The 18,204-nt window shown below is 33.9% G+C and overlaps 1 protein-coding gene across 1 annotated transcript in view; it reads left to right on the top strand.

The window, feature by feature from the left end:
• The window catches only part of LOC126736433 (tubulin alpha-8 chain-like), a 45,845-nt gene that overhangs the window by 14,741 nt on the left and 12,900 nt on the right, over window positions 1-18,204 (top strand). Inside the window, exons 3-4 of the mRNA XM_050440770.1 lie at window positions 12,466-12,681; window positions 12,760-13,045. Coding sequence (XP_050296727.1) covers window positions 12,466-12,681; window positions 12,760-13,045 — 502 coding nt within the window. The remainder of the gene's footprint in view (window positions 1-12,465; window positions 12,682-12,759; window positions 13,046-18,204) is intronic.

The raw sequence follows: 18,204 nt of genomic DNA, 5'->3' as shown, positions 1-18,204 counted from the left end.
TCGCAAAAACTGTTGTCATCTTGTCAAACGACTTTGTGTTTACATTCGACATTTGTGAATCTTTGTGTTTTTTCTTTAGTTTTTGGTTGAAAAAGGAAAAAGGCGTCGTTTATTGTGCAAATTGTTTATTTGTAAAAAGGTGTGTTACTTGTGCCGTTTATGCTGCGGTATAGAAAAAAGGTGATTCAAGCCGATCTTTTCACAAGTAACTACCGATACTATCATAACATCGTGATACAGTCATCATAAACGTAGAATATTAAAAACTAATTAAGAAATCTATAATAATTATAAAATATTTAATTTTCATTAAAATGCTTTTTATTAGATAAGTACCTTTACTCTAATAAAGTACATACATTAAAAAACGTAGGTATAAAGAGTTCATAAACGGTAATATTGTTTAGAATCTAAAGCATAATTTATTATAAATAAATATATTACCGGCATCTGTAGCAATCTGTAACAGGAAACCAAAAGCAGAATTTTGCCATCTTTTTTATATAGCGATTTTTGTATAATGAATTTATGTACATAGGGTGAACCAAAAATAAGCAACGAGCATCAACTTCAATTTTTTAAATGGAAACACCTTGTTTATATTCCATTTTTGAATTCTAGACATAGAATTTTAACTATGTTTTGTATACCATGTCTTATACGTAATACGAACATTATTAATAAATTTTAAACTGTTTGGGTCATTTGAGCATATTCAAACATGTTTTTTCATAGTTTTTTAACAGGTATATTTAATTGTTGACACCTTGTCACTATTTAATCGCATGGAAACAGTATGCATTACTTTATGTAGATGTCAGTAAGTGTCAAGTGCAGTTGCAAAGTTTAAAAGTATGGTGCGTCGCGCGTTTAATTGAAAAAAAAAAGAATTGAAATTTTGATGATGGTAGGATATGGCGACAAGACTCGAACACAGGCCGAAGTTTGCGATCTGTTTAACAATAAGTACCTGGAGAGGCCTATTACACGTTCGGTAGTAAGCAAAATTGAAAAAAATTTAGAGATTTTGGTCATGTTAGAGGCAAATATGACCTGGATCGTCCCATGCTTCCAGAAAATAGACAATTAGATATTTTGCTTGATTTATAGGAAAATCCACATAAATCAACTCGACAAGTTGCTGCAGATCAGTAACCGACTGACCGACTGTAAATCATATTTTCTAAAATATTTGCATAGGAATAAATGGCATCCAAATAAAATTCATTTAATTAAGGAGCTTATTGAAAATGATCACATCCACAAAATGCAGCTTTGCGAAATAATGATGAATAAATGTAATTCAATCCCACAATTTTTAAGTAAGATTGTTTTTTCCGACGAGGCAAGATTTTTTTTAAATGGTTCTGTAAATAGGCAAAATTTTCGTTATTGAGCACCAGCAAATCCACACTGGAGTATGGAAAGTCACACACAATTTCCCAAGAAATTAAACGTGTGGGAAGGAATTGTGGGCACGTAAATTGCAGGTCCCTATTTTATTGAGGGCGCACTTACCTCAAAAAAAATATTTAGAGTTGCTTCAAAATCAGATACTACCTAGTTCAATTGCACTTTATCCAAATGATGAAAATCCATTTATACCGGCAGATTCGATATGGTTCTAACAGGATGGCGCCCCCCACACTATTCGCGAACAGTACGAGATTACTTTACCAACATTTTCCCAAATAGATGGATTGGAAGGGGAGTTTTATTGAATGGCCAGCAAAGTTGCCAGATTTAACCCCATTGGATTTTTTTTATCTATGGGGTTATCTAAAATCTCAAGTGTATTTTGATAAATCTGAAAGTTTAGAAGATTAAAAAAAATTGAATTAGAGCCGAAATACAACAAATTCGTCCTCAAACAATAAGTAAAGTATTACAAGAATTTGAATATCGACTTGGTTACTGTCAGGAAGTTAATGGTCAACAATTTGAACATTTATTTTATTTTTTTTTCGTTTTGTTTTTTTATAAACTGTACCTTTTATATAAACTATATTTTTTATAAACTGTACCAAAAATTCATTTCAAGCTCATTTTTGGTCCAAATACATACATTCATCATGAAAAAAGTCGCGACAAAAAATAAAAATTAACCTGTCCGAGCTTTTTTTTTCGAACACATCCCTGTGTAACATATCCCTCATTGTGTAACAATTTTACAATCGATAACACAAATCACTATAATAATTAATTATTAAGTTTTAAAGCTAAACTCTCGTTCATTCCCACCAATCAACCACCGAAGTACGCGTGGCGCGAGTTTAAATTGCTTGATTTAAGCCAAGACTTACATTATGTAAATTCATGCAGTTCATATGAAATATCACATGTGAATTTATATTTATATTTTTTTAATCAATGTCAATTAGAGTCAATACATGTCAAAGGTAAATGCAAATTGTTAGTGGAGATGTATTACAAAAATGAAAATTTAAATATAACATTTTCTTTTGATGTATATATGTATATACAGTGTGGTGACTTTAACTGGAATAAATTCAGTTAAAACTAATTAAATTTTATCTCCCAAAATTCCTGAGACCCGTCGATTTTTGTTTTTTTTTTCACATTTCAAGATAGTTTTTGTATTTTTTCACCTACAGGGGGGGGGGGGGTCCAAATTAACCCAAACTATTTTTTTTTCAAATGGAAAGCCACTTTTTTTAAACTCTCATTGAAAAGAGCCCTTTTTCCTGATTAAATTCTAAATTGCCCTATTTACTTTTGTGATTATCTAAAGGAGAAATACGAAAAAAAATAAAAACCATTAAATTATTATAAGTCTCGAAATATTTTGTGTTGGTAAATTTTTGGCGTGTTTGGTATTGAGACATTTCCTGACATCGTTGTAGTGTCACTGTTAAAGTAAATTTCAACCAGTTGTTAAATAAGTTAACTTATATTGAAAAAATGCCTTATTTATCCGAATCCCACAGGATTGAAATCTTAATGATGATTGATTATGGGGTCAGAAGTCGTACTCAGCTAGAGGTTGTCCACTTATTCAGGCAGAAATATCCAGATTTGCCACCTATTAACCAAGGTACGGTTAGTAAAATCGAAAGCAGATTTCGAGAAGTTGGGCACGTGAGGGATGTTTCAAGACAAAGGTCTTCTAAAATCGATGAAAACACCCAATTAAATGTATTGTTAGCGATGGAAGAAAATCCGGTAACTGCAGCCAGAAGAGTAGCTCGCGAAAACTCTATTCATCATAAATCTGTGCTAAAAATTTTAAAAAGTGCAAACAAACGACCTTATAAAATGCAACCTGTTCAAGAGTTATTGGAAGACGATCCAGATCGCAGAGTTCAGTTCTGTGAATTAATGATGAACGCCATTGACGAAAATCGCATATCTTCGGAGTGGATCCTTTTTTCTGATGAGGCTACATTCACCCTAAATGGCCATGTTAATAAGCAGAACTGTCGTTACTGGTCTGACGAGAACCCACACTGGGTAAGGGAAACTAATACACAATATCCCCAGAAAACTAATGTTTGGGCTGGCATAATTGGCAGGCAAGTTATAGGGCCCATATTCTTCAATGATACTTTAACTGGGGAAAGATATCTAGAATTTCTTGAACATGAACTAGTTCCAGTCTTACGTGCCTTATATCCGAGTCAGATCCAGATTTGTATGATGAAAGAATCTGGATGCAACAAGATTGTGCTCCCCCACATTATGCCCGTAATGTACGCCAGTATTTAGATGACAATTTTCCGAACAGATGGATTGGTAGAAGAGGTGCAATCGAGTGGCCGGCACGTTCTCCCGATCTCACCCCACTTGACTTTTTTCTGTGGGGACATTTGAAAAGTCAAATTTATATGAGCAAACCAGAAAAACCTAGACAAACTCAAAGAACGTATTAGGCAAGAAATCCGACAAATATCTCCAGAAGTGTTAGAAAATGTCAGAAACGAATTTTATTATCGTCTTGGGCTTTGCCAACAAGTAAATGGTGCTCATTTTGAGCATCTTATACATTAAACGCAACTTTTAATAATTTAATGTTTTTTTTTCGTATTTCTCCTTTAGATAATCAGAAAAGTAAATAGGGCAATTTAATCAAGAAAAAGGGCTCTTTTCAATGAGAGTTTAAAAAAAGTGGCTTTACATTTGAAAAAAAAAAGTTGGGGTTAATTTGGACCCCCCCTGTAGGTGAAAAAATACAAAAACTATCTTGAAATGTGAAAAAAAATAAACAAAAATCGACGGGTCTCAGGAATTTTGCGAGATAAATTTTGATTAGTTTTAACTGAATTTATTCCAGTTAAAGTCACCACACTGTATACAATATTTGCGGAACGATTATACAATACAGACATATGAATTTTATATTTTAGCTTTTTTTATTTAATTGCCGAAACCCGATAATTTACACATTATTAAAAAAGGTGCATGTATGTTTTTGCTATATGATGTGAAAGATTTTTTAAGAGGCAAAAATATCTTTAAATATAAAAAATTAAGTTAATTGTTTCAAATAACTGAGTACCAGAGGTCCTATTTCTCGTCATTAATCATTTTACACATGGTTGATTCAAGATAGGTTTGCATTTGATTTAACGCGTACACATTGTCTTTGGCACATTCCTCTTTTCTTTCGTACCAAGTTTTAAATTGTTCAAAAGAATGGTACACAAACAAATCTCTCACACTTGAAACAGTCTTCTGATTGGATTATAAAATGCACGCTGGTCTACAGTCTCTTCATCGTGTCCTAAGTCGCAGTCGCAGTTATTCGTTTCTTCAGACTCATGAGCTGCGAAGCCCTAATTGAAAAACTTGTATACAGTGCATTCACGATGAAAGGAACAAATTCATTTGCAATGAAAATTTTGTTTACGGGGTGTCTCAAGTAGAAACCGTGACGCCAACATTAATTTTTTATGTAATTTCTTAAAAAGTAAATAGACCTTATTATTTTTGAACAGTTTCCTATTTTAGAACCTACTTAATAACGGTTTGTCATGCCTTTGAGTATAATTTTCATATCAGTTGTCATTTCACGTATCACTTTTTAATAAACTGCATTTATTTGAGAAAGAACGAATTCAAATACTCATGATGATTGGTTTTGGAGACCGGGTGCATACACAACAAGAGCGCTACTTAGACTTTCTACAGTTTGAATTTATCACTGCTTTAGTTGTTTTATTCTTGGATCCACCAGAGACTGACATACCTAGTAACGAGATATGGTTTCAACAAAATGGTGCACCTTCTTACATCGCCATTCAACAATTTCTTAATGTAAATTTTCCTTACAACTTGATTGGACGAGGAGGACCGATTGAGTGGCCACCAAGGTTACTGGATATAACCCCATTAGATTTTTTTCTTATAAGGCTATTTGAAGTCCAAAGTTTATGTGAATAGACCAAATAATGTTGATGCAAAGAATTCGACAAGAAATTATACTAATTGATCCGCAAGTGATTGAAAATGTGCAATTGGAAGTTATTTACCGACCTTAAAAATGCATTGAAGCAAATAGACAACAAATTGAACATCAGCGGCAATAAATATTTTATAGATTTTTATTTTTTAATGTTGTATGTTTTATTAGAGTTTGGTTATACAAAAAGTATTCAGAATATATCGTAGAATTGAAATGTCATGATATACAGGGTTTTCAATGGTTTTTCAATTTACTTGAGGCACCCTGTATAGAAATTTTTTATTTAAAAAAACGCGCAGGTGACAAGCTTATTTAAATCAAGAAGAAAAAACACCTGATTTTCAAATGAATTTGTTCCCTTCATCGTGAATGCACTATATATACAATATTTGCGGACTCAAGAAGTATACAATACAGAATTATGAATTTTATATTTTAGCTTTTTTATATTAAATTGCTGAAACCTGATGGTAAATTAATTTACACATTATAAAAATATATGCATGCATGTTTTTGTTATATGATATAAAAGATTTATTTTATGAAAAATTAAATCAAAACTAATTGTTAAAAAACTGAGTAACAGAGGTCCTATTTCTCGCTATTAATTATTTTACAAATAGTTGATGCAGATGGTTTGCATTTGATTTAACGCGTACATATCGTTTTTGGCACATTCCTCTTTTCCTTCGTACTAAGTTTTGAATTGTTCAAAAAAAATGGTACCAATTTCTCACACTTCAAAAATAGTCTATTGATTAGATCACGTTGATGCACATTAGTCTATAGCTGCCCAACTATGGAGAAAGGCAGTAACTAGCAAAAAATCTGAAATTGGTTTTTGAGCACCATTAATTGTCTTATGTTGTACACAAACTCAACACAAAAAAGGAGAAAACTATATAACTTTGTCTAAAAATTCGAGATAACATTTACTGCCTTTTGTAAAATCTAACCCTCTGCAAGTTAGAATGCCAGCAAGTGTAATATACAATGCAAGAAAGGAGTATCTTGTCATGCAGACTGTTGGATGCTGCCTTTTTGTGTTGAGCCAGCTGATTTTAAATCAAACTTCCAGACAAAGACCAAAAGGGTAAAAATCCACATTTTAACAAACTTGATAGACAAGTAATATTAGCACATGTTCATTCATTTAATCCATCAATATCACACTACCGCCGAGAACATGCGCCCAGGGTAAAATATTTACCTAGGTAACTATTATGCATAATTATTTTTTGGAAAAATTTCCGCAACATAAATGCGGGTACGAAGCTTATCGAAAAATACTATTTACTGAAAATATTAGGTTCACTAAACCCTTGAGATAAAAAATAAAAAGATTCTACCGGTTGCAGTTGTTTGGCACGAAGCCATTCGTGATCGAGGAAAAGAGCAACTGATCAGCACCCTTTTTCAGTTCATGCCACAGAGTACTCCTCCAATCTGATCCAGAGGAGTAATCTGTGTTCATGCTTCATAATCGTGACGCCGGCAATTTTAAATTTTTGCTAGACAATTGTTCAGCACAAAGTAAAAACTGGGCCCTTATGACGTTTCTCGTTTATATTCTCAATTCATCGATGATAGCTGCTGAGACACCGTTAGTGAACTATTTCGAGCCAGGACATTTATGTCGACTGACTCCCTGCATCACCAAATAGAATTACCAAGCGTCAAAAAAGAACTCAAGATTTTAATGACTTTGTTCAAGCAATACGAAAGTCGAACAATGGAAAGTTTACAATAAAAGTTGCATATTGAAGATTTCGATGATTTTCAAGATTTCTCTTCATCCCACAAAAAAAACACTATCTTATAGAAGGAAAAAATACTTTTGTCCAATATTAACCAAGTTAGGGTCTCTCGAGGTTCTTTCAATTTCGAAATTAAGTTAGACCTTAATTCTAGTGTATGCAAGACACTTAATTTTTTACGAGGGAACATATGTAAGAAGGACATTCTAGATCCAGCCTGTCACAGTATTCCATGTGGGATCTCTCAAAAAAAAACGGTATAATACAAAATTTATTGGGACTCATGGAAGAAAACAGAAAGGACTTTTGGTTAAACTTGCCAGTTACTACGAACACTCGAATTGTTACAAAAATTTGTAATAGAAAAAAATCAAAATAAAATGTTAGTTTCCTACTGCGTTTTATTTCTATCTATAAATATAATATTCTGCAATGGAGAAAAACAGTTAATTTAAAACCAACAGAATAAAGCAGCATATGCCACTTACTGTTTTTAAGTATCAATAAAAAAGTACCCGAATAAACAGAAAAAAGCAGTATGTGTATTTAATAATTCGTTTGTAGAGTTTTTCTTTTTTTGGACATTGAAACTAAATTCAAAGCCTTTTTCCCATTGTCAAAGCTAGTTTTTATGAGTGATCTCTCTTAGAAAACCCTTGGCGAACGCCATTAAAGTTAAGGCCGATTTCCCACAAATGTTGTGGTGAGTAGTTACTGCCTTTCTTCATACTTGGGCAGAGCTCCTCATCATATACTAAATCGCATTCGCATTTATTTGTTTCTTCAGATTCATGAGCTGAAAAGCCCTAATTGAAAAAATTGTATATAATTGAGTGTTTGAGTGTTTTTAGATTTTTTTAATATTATTATTTACCACGTCATCCTCATTCTTCGAAAAATAACTAATTAGTTCTGCATCAGTAACTTGTTGGCATGTCGTTTAATAGATTCTTGAAAGTACTATAAATAGGTTTTGCTTGAGCCATAAATTTGATCTACCATTCCTTGCATATGGCTCGTTGCTTCATTTTTAGTTAAAGGGAGGGCTTTTTCTTCTAAAAAAATTTCCAAGCCACTGTGATTGCTGTTTTTAGTAAGGTTAATTTTTTTAAAAATTTCTTGATGGTTCTGGATCACACGTATCATTCGTAACAAGTTTCTCCGTCTAGTGCGATAGTGATTTTTTATACACTCTATCACCCTCTGGTCTGTAGGTTGGATAATTGATGTGCAATTTGGTGCCATATAACGTATAACAACCCGTGAATCTATTGCAATCAATTGTTCGACTGAGGGGTGACAGGTGACATTATCTAAGAATAAAATACATTTCTAATCTAATCTTTTTAGGACTTTCTTTCTTTGATTGCTGGTAAAAAAATATTTTTGTACCGGTCAATGAGTACTCCACCTACATATAAAATAAAGAATTAAAAGCTTGTCAAGATAAATATAACACGATCATTATTATAATCATGATTATCATTAATATTGTTATGATTATTAGTAGTAGTATTATTATTTTTATTCGACAAATAAATAACACGCTAATTTTGGGCAGATTTTTTTCATAAAATACCATTATTAAAACTGTCTTAGAAACATTGTTTCATTTAAGTCATAGAGAAGTTTAATTAAATCAATTCAAATTAAATTTTAACATACAGTATATTTTAAATTCGTTCTTTAAAATATACAATTTTCTAACAAACCCAAAAAAAATTATTGGTGCTTTCGTAACAGTTATGTTGTTGCTATATTTTGAATACATTTAATATGGCAGAAGGGAATGAAACAATAAGAAAAAAATATAAATCAAAACAAAGTTAAATCAGTAAACAAAAGAATAATGGGTAAAAAAGTAATAAATAATTAGCAGAAATACATACTACTCATCCATAAACTTGGCTGTGCTCTATATTTCAATAATGAACCTTAAGGTATTCCCCGTAGATTGTCCTACTATGAAGATATTGTACAGGGTGGCCAACTAAGGATGCGAGGTACTGTACCTCGGAACGTACTCATCGCAGAAGTTTGCGGTAAAAAATATTATTACTAAAACGGCCGAGAGAAAAACATGGAAAATATTTGTAAGTTTCTAAAATGACCGCTAAAGGGCGTAATTATGATATTGAATCTAAAAAAGTAAAGTCTTGTGAATTTCGATATATCAACCTAACAAAAAAATACTTGATCTTTAGAGAGGATAATCTGAAACTTTTTTGTTGTTGTTGACAGTTTTTGCTGTATCTCTAAAAATAAAATTGTTGTATTCAAAGGTTCCGGTAAAAAACACCCTGTATCTTAGAAATGGCTTAGTCGATTTTAACACCAATGTGTTCTTTAAAAAGAGCCATTCTTGGGCTTTAACTGCGCTTCACGTGTCGCCGCCAGAGGTCTCTTTTGAACATTCCGACAAAAATGGTAAATTTTTTCAAAAAAATTCAATTCATTGCTATGATTTTTTTTTCATGAAAAAGTAGCTAAATGATGCCTAAATAGGCTCGCGAAAACCGCATCTCGATATCTTATTCCTAATCTAAAATTTAGGCCCAAGAAAATTTTATATAAATGTTTAAATTAATTTTTCTCAAATTTTCTTTTATATTTATTTGTGACCCTGAAAAGGACCAATTTAAAAGAAAGCGGTTTTTAATACCTCCGTAGATGTTCAAAATGTTGACCATTATGCTAATCTATATATTCTTGAAGTTATGGGTAGATAGAACTGCAACTTCAATTTCGGCTCTGGGTATATTCCTAATTGCATTGTGAATACTGTTTTTCGTATCTTCTCTGGTCGTAAGTTGAATCTAAAATACGATGTCCTTTCTTCGACCCCATAAATAAAAATCAAGAGAAGTGAAATCTGGTGATTGTAGAGGCCACGGAAAGAGACTTCCTCATCTAATCCACCGCTGTTGAAAAACTGCAATAAAGTGATCTCGCACAGAAATCGCAAAATGTGCGGGGCAACCATCTAACAGCAAAAATATGTTTTGCCGCAATTCCAATCACACATTTGCCAGCAACAACGGCAATTGATTAGTCAAAAAGTTAAGACGGTGTCATTTAAGGATTGTTTGAAAAAGTTTAGCCCAATAATTCTGCTTCCCAGGATACCACACCACACATTTCAGCACCAACGAACTTGGTGCTGAACTTCAACCAATGCAGATTTTCTGCAGACCAGTAATGCATATTGTGCAAATTGACTTTACTGTCGGTATTAAAGGTGACTTCATCGGTCCTAAGAATTTTGAATTAATTTTTTTTATTTTCCCAAATCATAACCAACATCCAATGACAATAGTCCAACCTCCGATCGAAGTCGTCCTCTTTTAGGGTCTGATGCAAACCGACATGATATGGATGCATTTTAAAATTAATTAAAATTACTAGTAAAAATTAAAATAAATATTAGATAAATTCAAATAAGCCAGTATATTGTGACGATCATTTAGACATACCTATGGTCTTTCTAAATACTTTGAACAGTTGTTCGCGATATTCCAAACTCAAAGGATAATGCTCTTGTGCTAACATGAGGATTTCCTTGAATGTACCCCAGTACCTAGTTAATATTTTCTTGGTTTATTCCAATTTGTTGCCGTTGAAATGTAGGCCGAAAACTACTATTGGCTCGTAATTTAGAGACTAATCGGGGAAAAACTTTCACATCGCAAGAACGCCGACTTAAATATCGAAATCCGCGTAAACTCCTTTTGCTACTTCGGTATTCTGAAGACATTCAAAATAATACGCAAGTAAATCGACGGCTTCATCGTTCGTAAAATACATTATTACGACAAAAATTATACAAAAGTAAGCAAATTTTTCTCAATTTGAGGTATACTTATGTTCTGATTATTTTTTTTTGTTTTCATGGCGTCCTCCCATAGCCTGCCTGCTAATAATTGCCAAAAAAAATTAAAGTATAGAATTTTTGTATAAAATTTTCTTTGGCCTAAATTTTAGGTCAGTAATATAGGACTAGACTCAGATATTGGAATAAGATGCGGTTTTCGCGAGCCTGTTTACCTACTCGGCATCATTTACCTACTTTTTCATGAAAAAAAATCATACCAATGCATTTAATTTTTTTGAGGAAATTTACTAATTCTGTCGGAATGTTCAACAAAGCCTTCTGGCGGCGACACGTGAGACTTATAAAACTTCGAATACTAAAATACTTAAAGCCCAAGAATGGCTCTTTTTAAAGAATGCAGTTGTGTTAAAGTCGACTAAGCCATTTCTAGAATTCAGAGGGTGACAGGGTGTTTTTTACGGAAACCTTTGAATACCTTCCCACCACTTTATTTTCAGAGATACAGCAAAAACTGTTGAACAAATAAGTTTCAGATTGTCATCAACTTTAAAGATCAAGTATTTTTTTATTGGGTTAATATATTGAAATTCACAAAAACTTTTTTAGATTCAAGATCGCAATTACGCCCTCCAGCGGTCATTTCAGAAACTTAAAAATATTTTCCAGGTTTTTCTCTTAGCCGTTTTAGTAATAATAGTTTTTACTGCAAGCCTCTGCGATGAGTACGTTCCTAGATATAGTACCTCGCAGTCTTAGTTGGCCATCCAGAAGACCATGATCCGTTTGCTCATATAATAAGAGTTGTCCCAATCATTTACTTACTACTCCTGTAAACCCATAAAGATTAAATTTCCGCCGCAGTTTCTCAAGTCGAAAACTTTGGATAGGTGATAAAATACTGAAACCGTAAATTGTGAATAGCATCGACATTGAACATTTTTTTTCTGACCAAACATCAAAAAACTAATGAAACCCAAGTCGTGCATGGCTTACCAATTGAATTTGATACAAAGTTAGCCAAATTTAATAGATCTGCTAAATATTCTGCCTAATTTATACTTCCATCAGTCAAAACTATTGCTGCTGATACGGAGATTCCAGACGAATATTAAGATATCGAGAAACTAGATCTAAATTTGCTTGAGGAACTGTAATTATATAAAATGTAGAGGTAAATATACTTAGAGTAATAGAAAATTCAAAGTTTCATTCGATATGAAGATAATTAAACTTGGCAATGAATACGGATGGATCTTTATGCAAAATTCCACGTGGAGGCACTTTGTATCAAAATGTACTTTTTGAAGATTCCAAAAAGAAGTTTTTTTTACTATTGAAAACCCGCAAACTATACATATATTTTTCCCATCCTAATATATTTTTCTTTAGAAATATTTAATTTCGTTGAGTTACCCTAATCTTAATTTAACTCTTTTGATTTCGTTTTGTCACAGATGGTGTACGTCATGGTCCATACCGAGAACTCTACCATCCAGAACAACTTATCAGTGGTAAAGAAGATGCTGCTAACAATTATGCAAGAGGTCATTATACGGTTGGAAAATCGATAAGTGATCAGGTTTCCGATCGAATCAGAAAATTGGCTGAACAATGCACGGGCCTCCAAGGATTTTTAGTATTTCATTCGTTCGGTGGAGGAACAGGTTCAGGTAAACAAAATACTGGTTTTTCAATAAATGAAAGTAATTTTTTTAAATTAACTGTCTACGAATAAAACGCACTTTTAGGTTTTACATCATTGCTTATGGAACGGTTGTCAGTGGATTATGGTAAAAAAAGCAAATTACAATTTGGGGTGTATCCTGCGCCAAATCAATCTACAGCAGTTGTTGAACCCTACAATGCTATTTTAACCACTCATTCCAACCTAGAACATTCTGACTGCGCATTTATGGTAGATAATGAAGCTATTTTTGATATTTGTAATCGACATTTACAAGTATCCTACCCAGGCTATAATAACTTGAACCGTTTGATATCTCAAGTGGTTTCATCTACTACAGCCTCATTAAGGTGAGTTATATAAACATATTTTTATACTACTGATAAACATCTTCATGATTAGTTAAAGAAAAAACTTAAATAATCAAGTAACTATAAACTTTAAAACGTATTTTAAACTTAATAATGCAGACACAAATAATAAAACTATTACACACTATAACATTAATGAAGAAAATATATCTGATAGAGACTAATTAAACAATAAAAAAAATAATTTTTCTGAATATGATTCATTCTTATTTTAAAACAATTTACGAAAAAGATAACGTACTAATTTTTTGCTATTTGCTCAATGTAAACTAGACAAAGACACACGGACCTTCTACTCAAGCTTGCAGATTTACATAGATCGATCATTTACACTCGTACATCCAACAACTATTTCTGGTAAGATTCTCAGAGATAAAAAATAAATGATAATTTTTACATCTCAACTTTATTATTTTTAAATATGAAATAATCCGGTAGGACGTCCATAAATAAAAAAAGTCGAATCATCAATTTTGAATCGCCATTTTATAGGGCGAAAAAAGTGTCATTTATTTAGTTCCATTTGGTCATTTTGTCAATACAAAAAAATCTATGCCAGATTAATGATTTCTAAATATTAAATCTAATAATAACAGTATATTAATAATTCAAAAATTGCGGTATTCATAGATTCTTTTAGTATTATTATTCATATTAACTCATCAGTGCCAAGATTCTCTACTCACCAAGATTTAGTTGAGAGCTCCGTCTTTAGTTCAGGTTTCTGAGAAAATGAGGTAGTATTAAAAAAATTTTATGTAAAATCCAAAAGCAGAAATGCTCTGCGAAAGTTATTCCGTATTTTTTTAGATAAAAATTTTCTAAATTTTAAAACACTAACAATCATCAGGGACTGCCTTCCTTGAGATGTCGATACCGTTTTTTCTTTATGTATAAGACTCTTATCCAGTCTTTTCACTTAAGCCTATTAATAATAAACAACATAAGCCCTGGTCCACCAAAGACTTACGTACATCTTCAAAGAACATGCGCTTTTCATTTTATCTATCAAAATTCTCGAAAGGTGCTGACCTTTCCTCCTGTTTACGTACAAATTTGCAGAAAAGTTTATAAGACTATAGAAGCTGCCAAGGAAATTATATAATACTATAATAGGATATTGACTAAATCCCCAAATGTTAAAGAAACATGTTCTATACTATGAAGAGAATTTTCAAATTAATAAAATTCATCACGATTGCTTTTGATGTATAATTTTGGTGGGAACTCTTAGTGATTGTAGATTATTGCAACATTTTTAATATTCGTTAAGGTGTAAACTAAGACAACTAATTTAATTTACAAGTAGACACTAAACACGATCACTTAGATCTACTAAAAATATTTTTTTACACTGTATTTAATTACTACTAAATCGATTTCAAAAGTCGCGCTAATAGTCCGACTTGAACTGGCCTCCTGGAGGCGAGGGTTTCTTATATATTCGCTACACCATGTCGTGTGGTATGTTCGCATTGCGGTGTCACCGCAATGATTTCGAAATAACGAAAAACACTACCAACCTTAGAGACAAAGCGTCCCAAAGGTCCTTAAAGTTTGGCTTCTGATGTGACGCCTCTTTTGTATTCAGGTAGAAAATCTTTCTACCAGTCTCTTCATTAGTTATCGCTCTTTTTTTGCTTTTCCTCTACACAATTGCAAATCCTTAGCCGCACAATGTGCTAGAGTATATTCAGCTGGAGCAGTAAACAGATCTTGCTACACTTTCCAAGTCATGCTGTACCGACTCTTTCGGCCAGTAGAATGGTGGGCCATAAATTAATCGAATCTTTAATCCTACTCTGGTTGGATTTGCCACAGCTCAGCGTCTTCGTGATTGCCATATTAAGGAGCCAATCGGTTAAAGTGAATGACTTTAGCTTTGCCTCTCGAAAGATTTCATATCTTGTATAGAACATCGTTGATTCCTCCTTTTAAGGATGTTTGAAGTCTCTATGATAGAATCTTCCGTCTCTTAGGGTAATAAAGCCTCAGCCTGTTACCAACAATCGGCAAAATCTTTGAAAAAGCGGTACTAAACAGGCTAAGAGAGAAAACAGAAGATTTTAAGATCATCCCCAAAGAACAACACGGCTGTGTGCGGAGTCACTTAATAGAAATGCAGCTTTGGAGAATTCAACAGAGTTTAGTGGACTCATTCAACTTAATACGCCATGATCACGCACATCTAGAAAGCGTTCGATCGGCTGTGGCATGGCGGATTGATTCACAAAATGTGAAAATTCGGTATATGCGCCGGTATAGTAAAATTATCACATAAAGCTTCCTAAAAGGGAGAGCATTTACTGTCAAGATTGAAAATAAAATATTACCATATAGAATAATAAGAGCGGGAGTGCCACAGGGCTCCCCACTATTACCAACTTTGTTTAATATTTACCAGGCGGATATACCGAGAAATGATCACTATTGACAACTGGCGTTATTCGCCGATGACACCTGTGTTTTTGCCAGCTGCAAATACTTGTTGGACAAGTGCCTATGTACAGAGCCACATAGAAAAACTTTCGTTATGGGCACAAAAAAGGAAGATAAAGATCAATGAAAGCAGGACAAAAGCAATCCTAATTACCAAAAAAGTAAACCGCGAAATTCCAAACCTGCTGGTGTTGGGCACGGAAGTCATTTGGAAGAGCGAGATTCCCTACCTGGGAGTCTTCTTCGACACCAAAAATAATTTTAGTTACGGTAAAAATCAGCTGAATCAGTGCAATGGCCTGATCCAGGGTTTAAACTCCTTCTTGAGTCCAAAGAGTAAGATGTCTATCGAGAATAAACTCTTGCTTTATAGTAAATCATCAGACCCAACTCCTCTATGGCTATTGCGTGCTCACAAACTTAACAAAAACCAACCTCATAAAACTCGAGCGTTTCCAAAATAAAACTTTAAGATTAATAACAAATTCACCCAGATATGTTAGAAACATCGATATAAGAGAGAACTGCCGCATGGAGACTATAGAGGAGTTCATAGTAAAAAACATACACAGTTCAAAGAACGGGTCAGGTCCCTCGAGAATGATGAAAAGATTTTTACTTAAATTGAGGGAAAACCGTCCCTGGAGAGGCATTTTTTGTTAAACTAAACCCTCAAAACAGTGCGAAACATCCCAACAAAGCACAAGCTGACTTTTCTTTTTTTTTTACATACTACCTCATCCACATCAATCCTAAAACTAAACAACAAAAGCCAAACAACGCTCAAAACAAAACGGCTAAATGTTCACTCCGCCGCTTGATCTAAGGTAACGGATCAACAGCTTTCGATTTGGGGGGCGTGGCCTCCGCACGGGCGAGCGATCAATCTCAGAGCGAACCAAACCAATAAATATAACCCACCTTTCCACATTTCGACAGTCAATTCCTATACTCCGAAACTTATAAACTAAAGCATCTCGATCGCATCTCTGCGTCCAAGAGAACAAAAGATATGCGCCTTAATTCTTAATAAATAACAAGTCAAGGGACCGGCAAGAGCCATACTTCTAGCCCGGAAGAAAACAGTGCATAACAAGAAGAGTAATAAAGCTGAACCAAATCACCATTGTTGTACCTGTACCTACTGGTGTTGACAGCATATGCATCCCTCATCCGATCGCTAGCATCTTGATTAAGAATGATATTCCTTCTTCTACGCAGGTCACTGACATCAGTTCCTGGCGAGCAATCAAACTTCAGATCTTATGCAATCTGATTTGTGCTTTGAAGTTTGATTGCCCGCATATGGATTTTTCTTCTGCAGTCAGAGACTCTCCTATGCTTTTATGGAGGGCCAAACGATAAACCAGCAGGAATAAATGAAGAAAGCTATCCCAATCTTTTTGGTAGCTCGAGACTATTTTGGCGAAATACCGATTAATAGATTCGTTCCACCATACCAACTGACTGCGGGTATAATGCAGTAGTCCTCGTTTTCTTAATTCCAAGCATCTTACAGATGTTCTGAAAAAGCTGGATTAAAAATTTCGTTTTCGGTCTGAATGTAGGTACATTCCAAGGTACCAAAGGTACATCAAATTGACAAATTCATTCTTTTATTAAGGCGTCAACTATAGTAGTCTTCCTGGTTTGGTAAAGATTATGCCTCAACCCATTTATTGTAGTAATCCATAACGAACACGGTGTACTTATGCCCTGCTTCTGATTCACGTAGTGATATTCACTAGTGATACACACAAGCAATCCTTTCAAGGGACTTTTTCTGCAGCCTATTACTTGCAGCACAAACGATCTCCAGGAATGGATCATAGAGTTTATGAGTTATACTCTTAGCAGTTCCTGTACTTCCTGCACCAGTCCCTTACGTCTCCCTTACTATTGCCCGACTAAACACCTGCATGGATATCCTCTAGCAACTCCAAAATCCGACATTTAGGCATAACGATTCGTCTATTTTCCTCCTTGCCGTAGTGGTCAACTATGTTCTGCGGAAAGAGTTCATCTTCAAAAATTAGGGAATTCTATTGTGCCCAATATGCAATATGAATTGACATTGGGAAAATGCTTGGCAACTTCTTCCCAAGTTGGCTTCTTCCCTTCTTTTATGCAGGTTAGGACTGTCTGGATCTCTCTCTTAGTTTTTTATATAGTATTTCGATCTATTTTTGAACATCTGGTATGCCAGTTGAGCCAAACGTACAATATTGGCTTCAAATTCCCGAAACTTTTGGCCCGATTTTTCAACTGCGCGTAGTAGACATGTTCCAAATGTGATGGCCATCATGCATCTCCAAATGCCTTACCAGGTGGTCGTAGACTTCTTAATTATCGGGAGACATTCTCAGGATGGCAGCAGTATCTCCTCCCGGTGCCAACGTAAGGGCAGTCGCCTTTTCCCTGGGTGACCAACCGTTTGCTTTTGCAGTTGCTTCAAACTAAATCTGATAAATATTACATGGTGTAGTACTATTAAATTGAGACGATTTAAGGCGGGGGCTCCGTTCAAGTGAAATGAAGTTCACAAGAACGAAGAAGGTCTACAGGGCAGCTCATCGAAAGTGTTGACGTCAAATGTTGCAATTCTGTTTTGAGCTTCCTGGATCCTGTTTTTCATCAGTTATAGAAATTCTTCCTTTAATTCCTTCTTGTTTTTTGAAATCCGTTTCTTAAAACCTGGC

This window comes from Anthonomus grandis, chromosome 5, assembly GCF_022605725.1.
Source record: "Anthonomus grandis grandis chromosome 5, icAntGran1.3, whole genome shotgun sequence".
Classification (NCBI taxonomy): Eukaryota; Metazoa; Arthropoda; class Insecta; order Coleoptera; family Curculionidae; genus Anthonomus; species Anthonomus grandis.
This window is presented reverse-complemented; position numbering and strand designations above follow the sequence as displayed.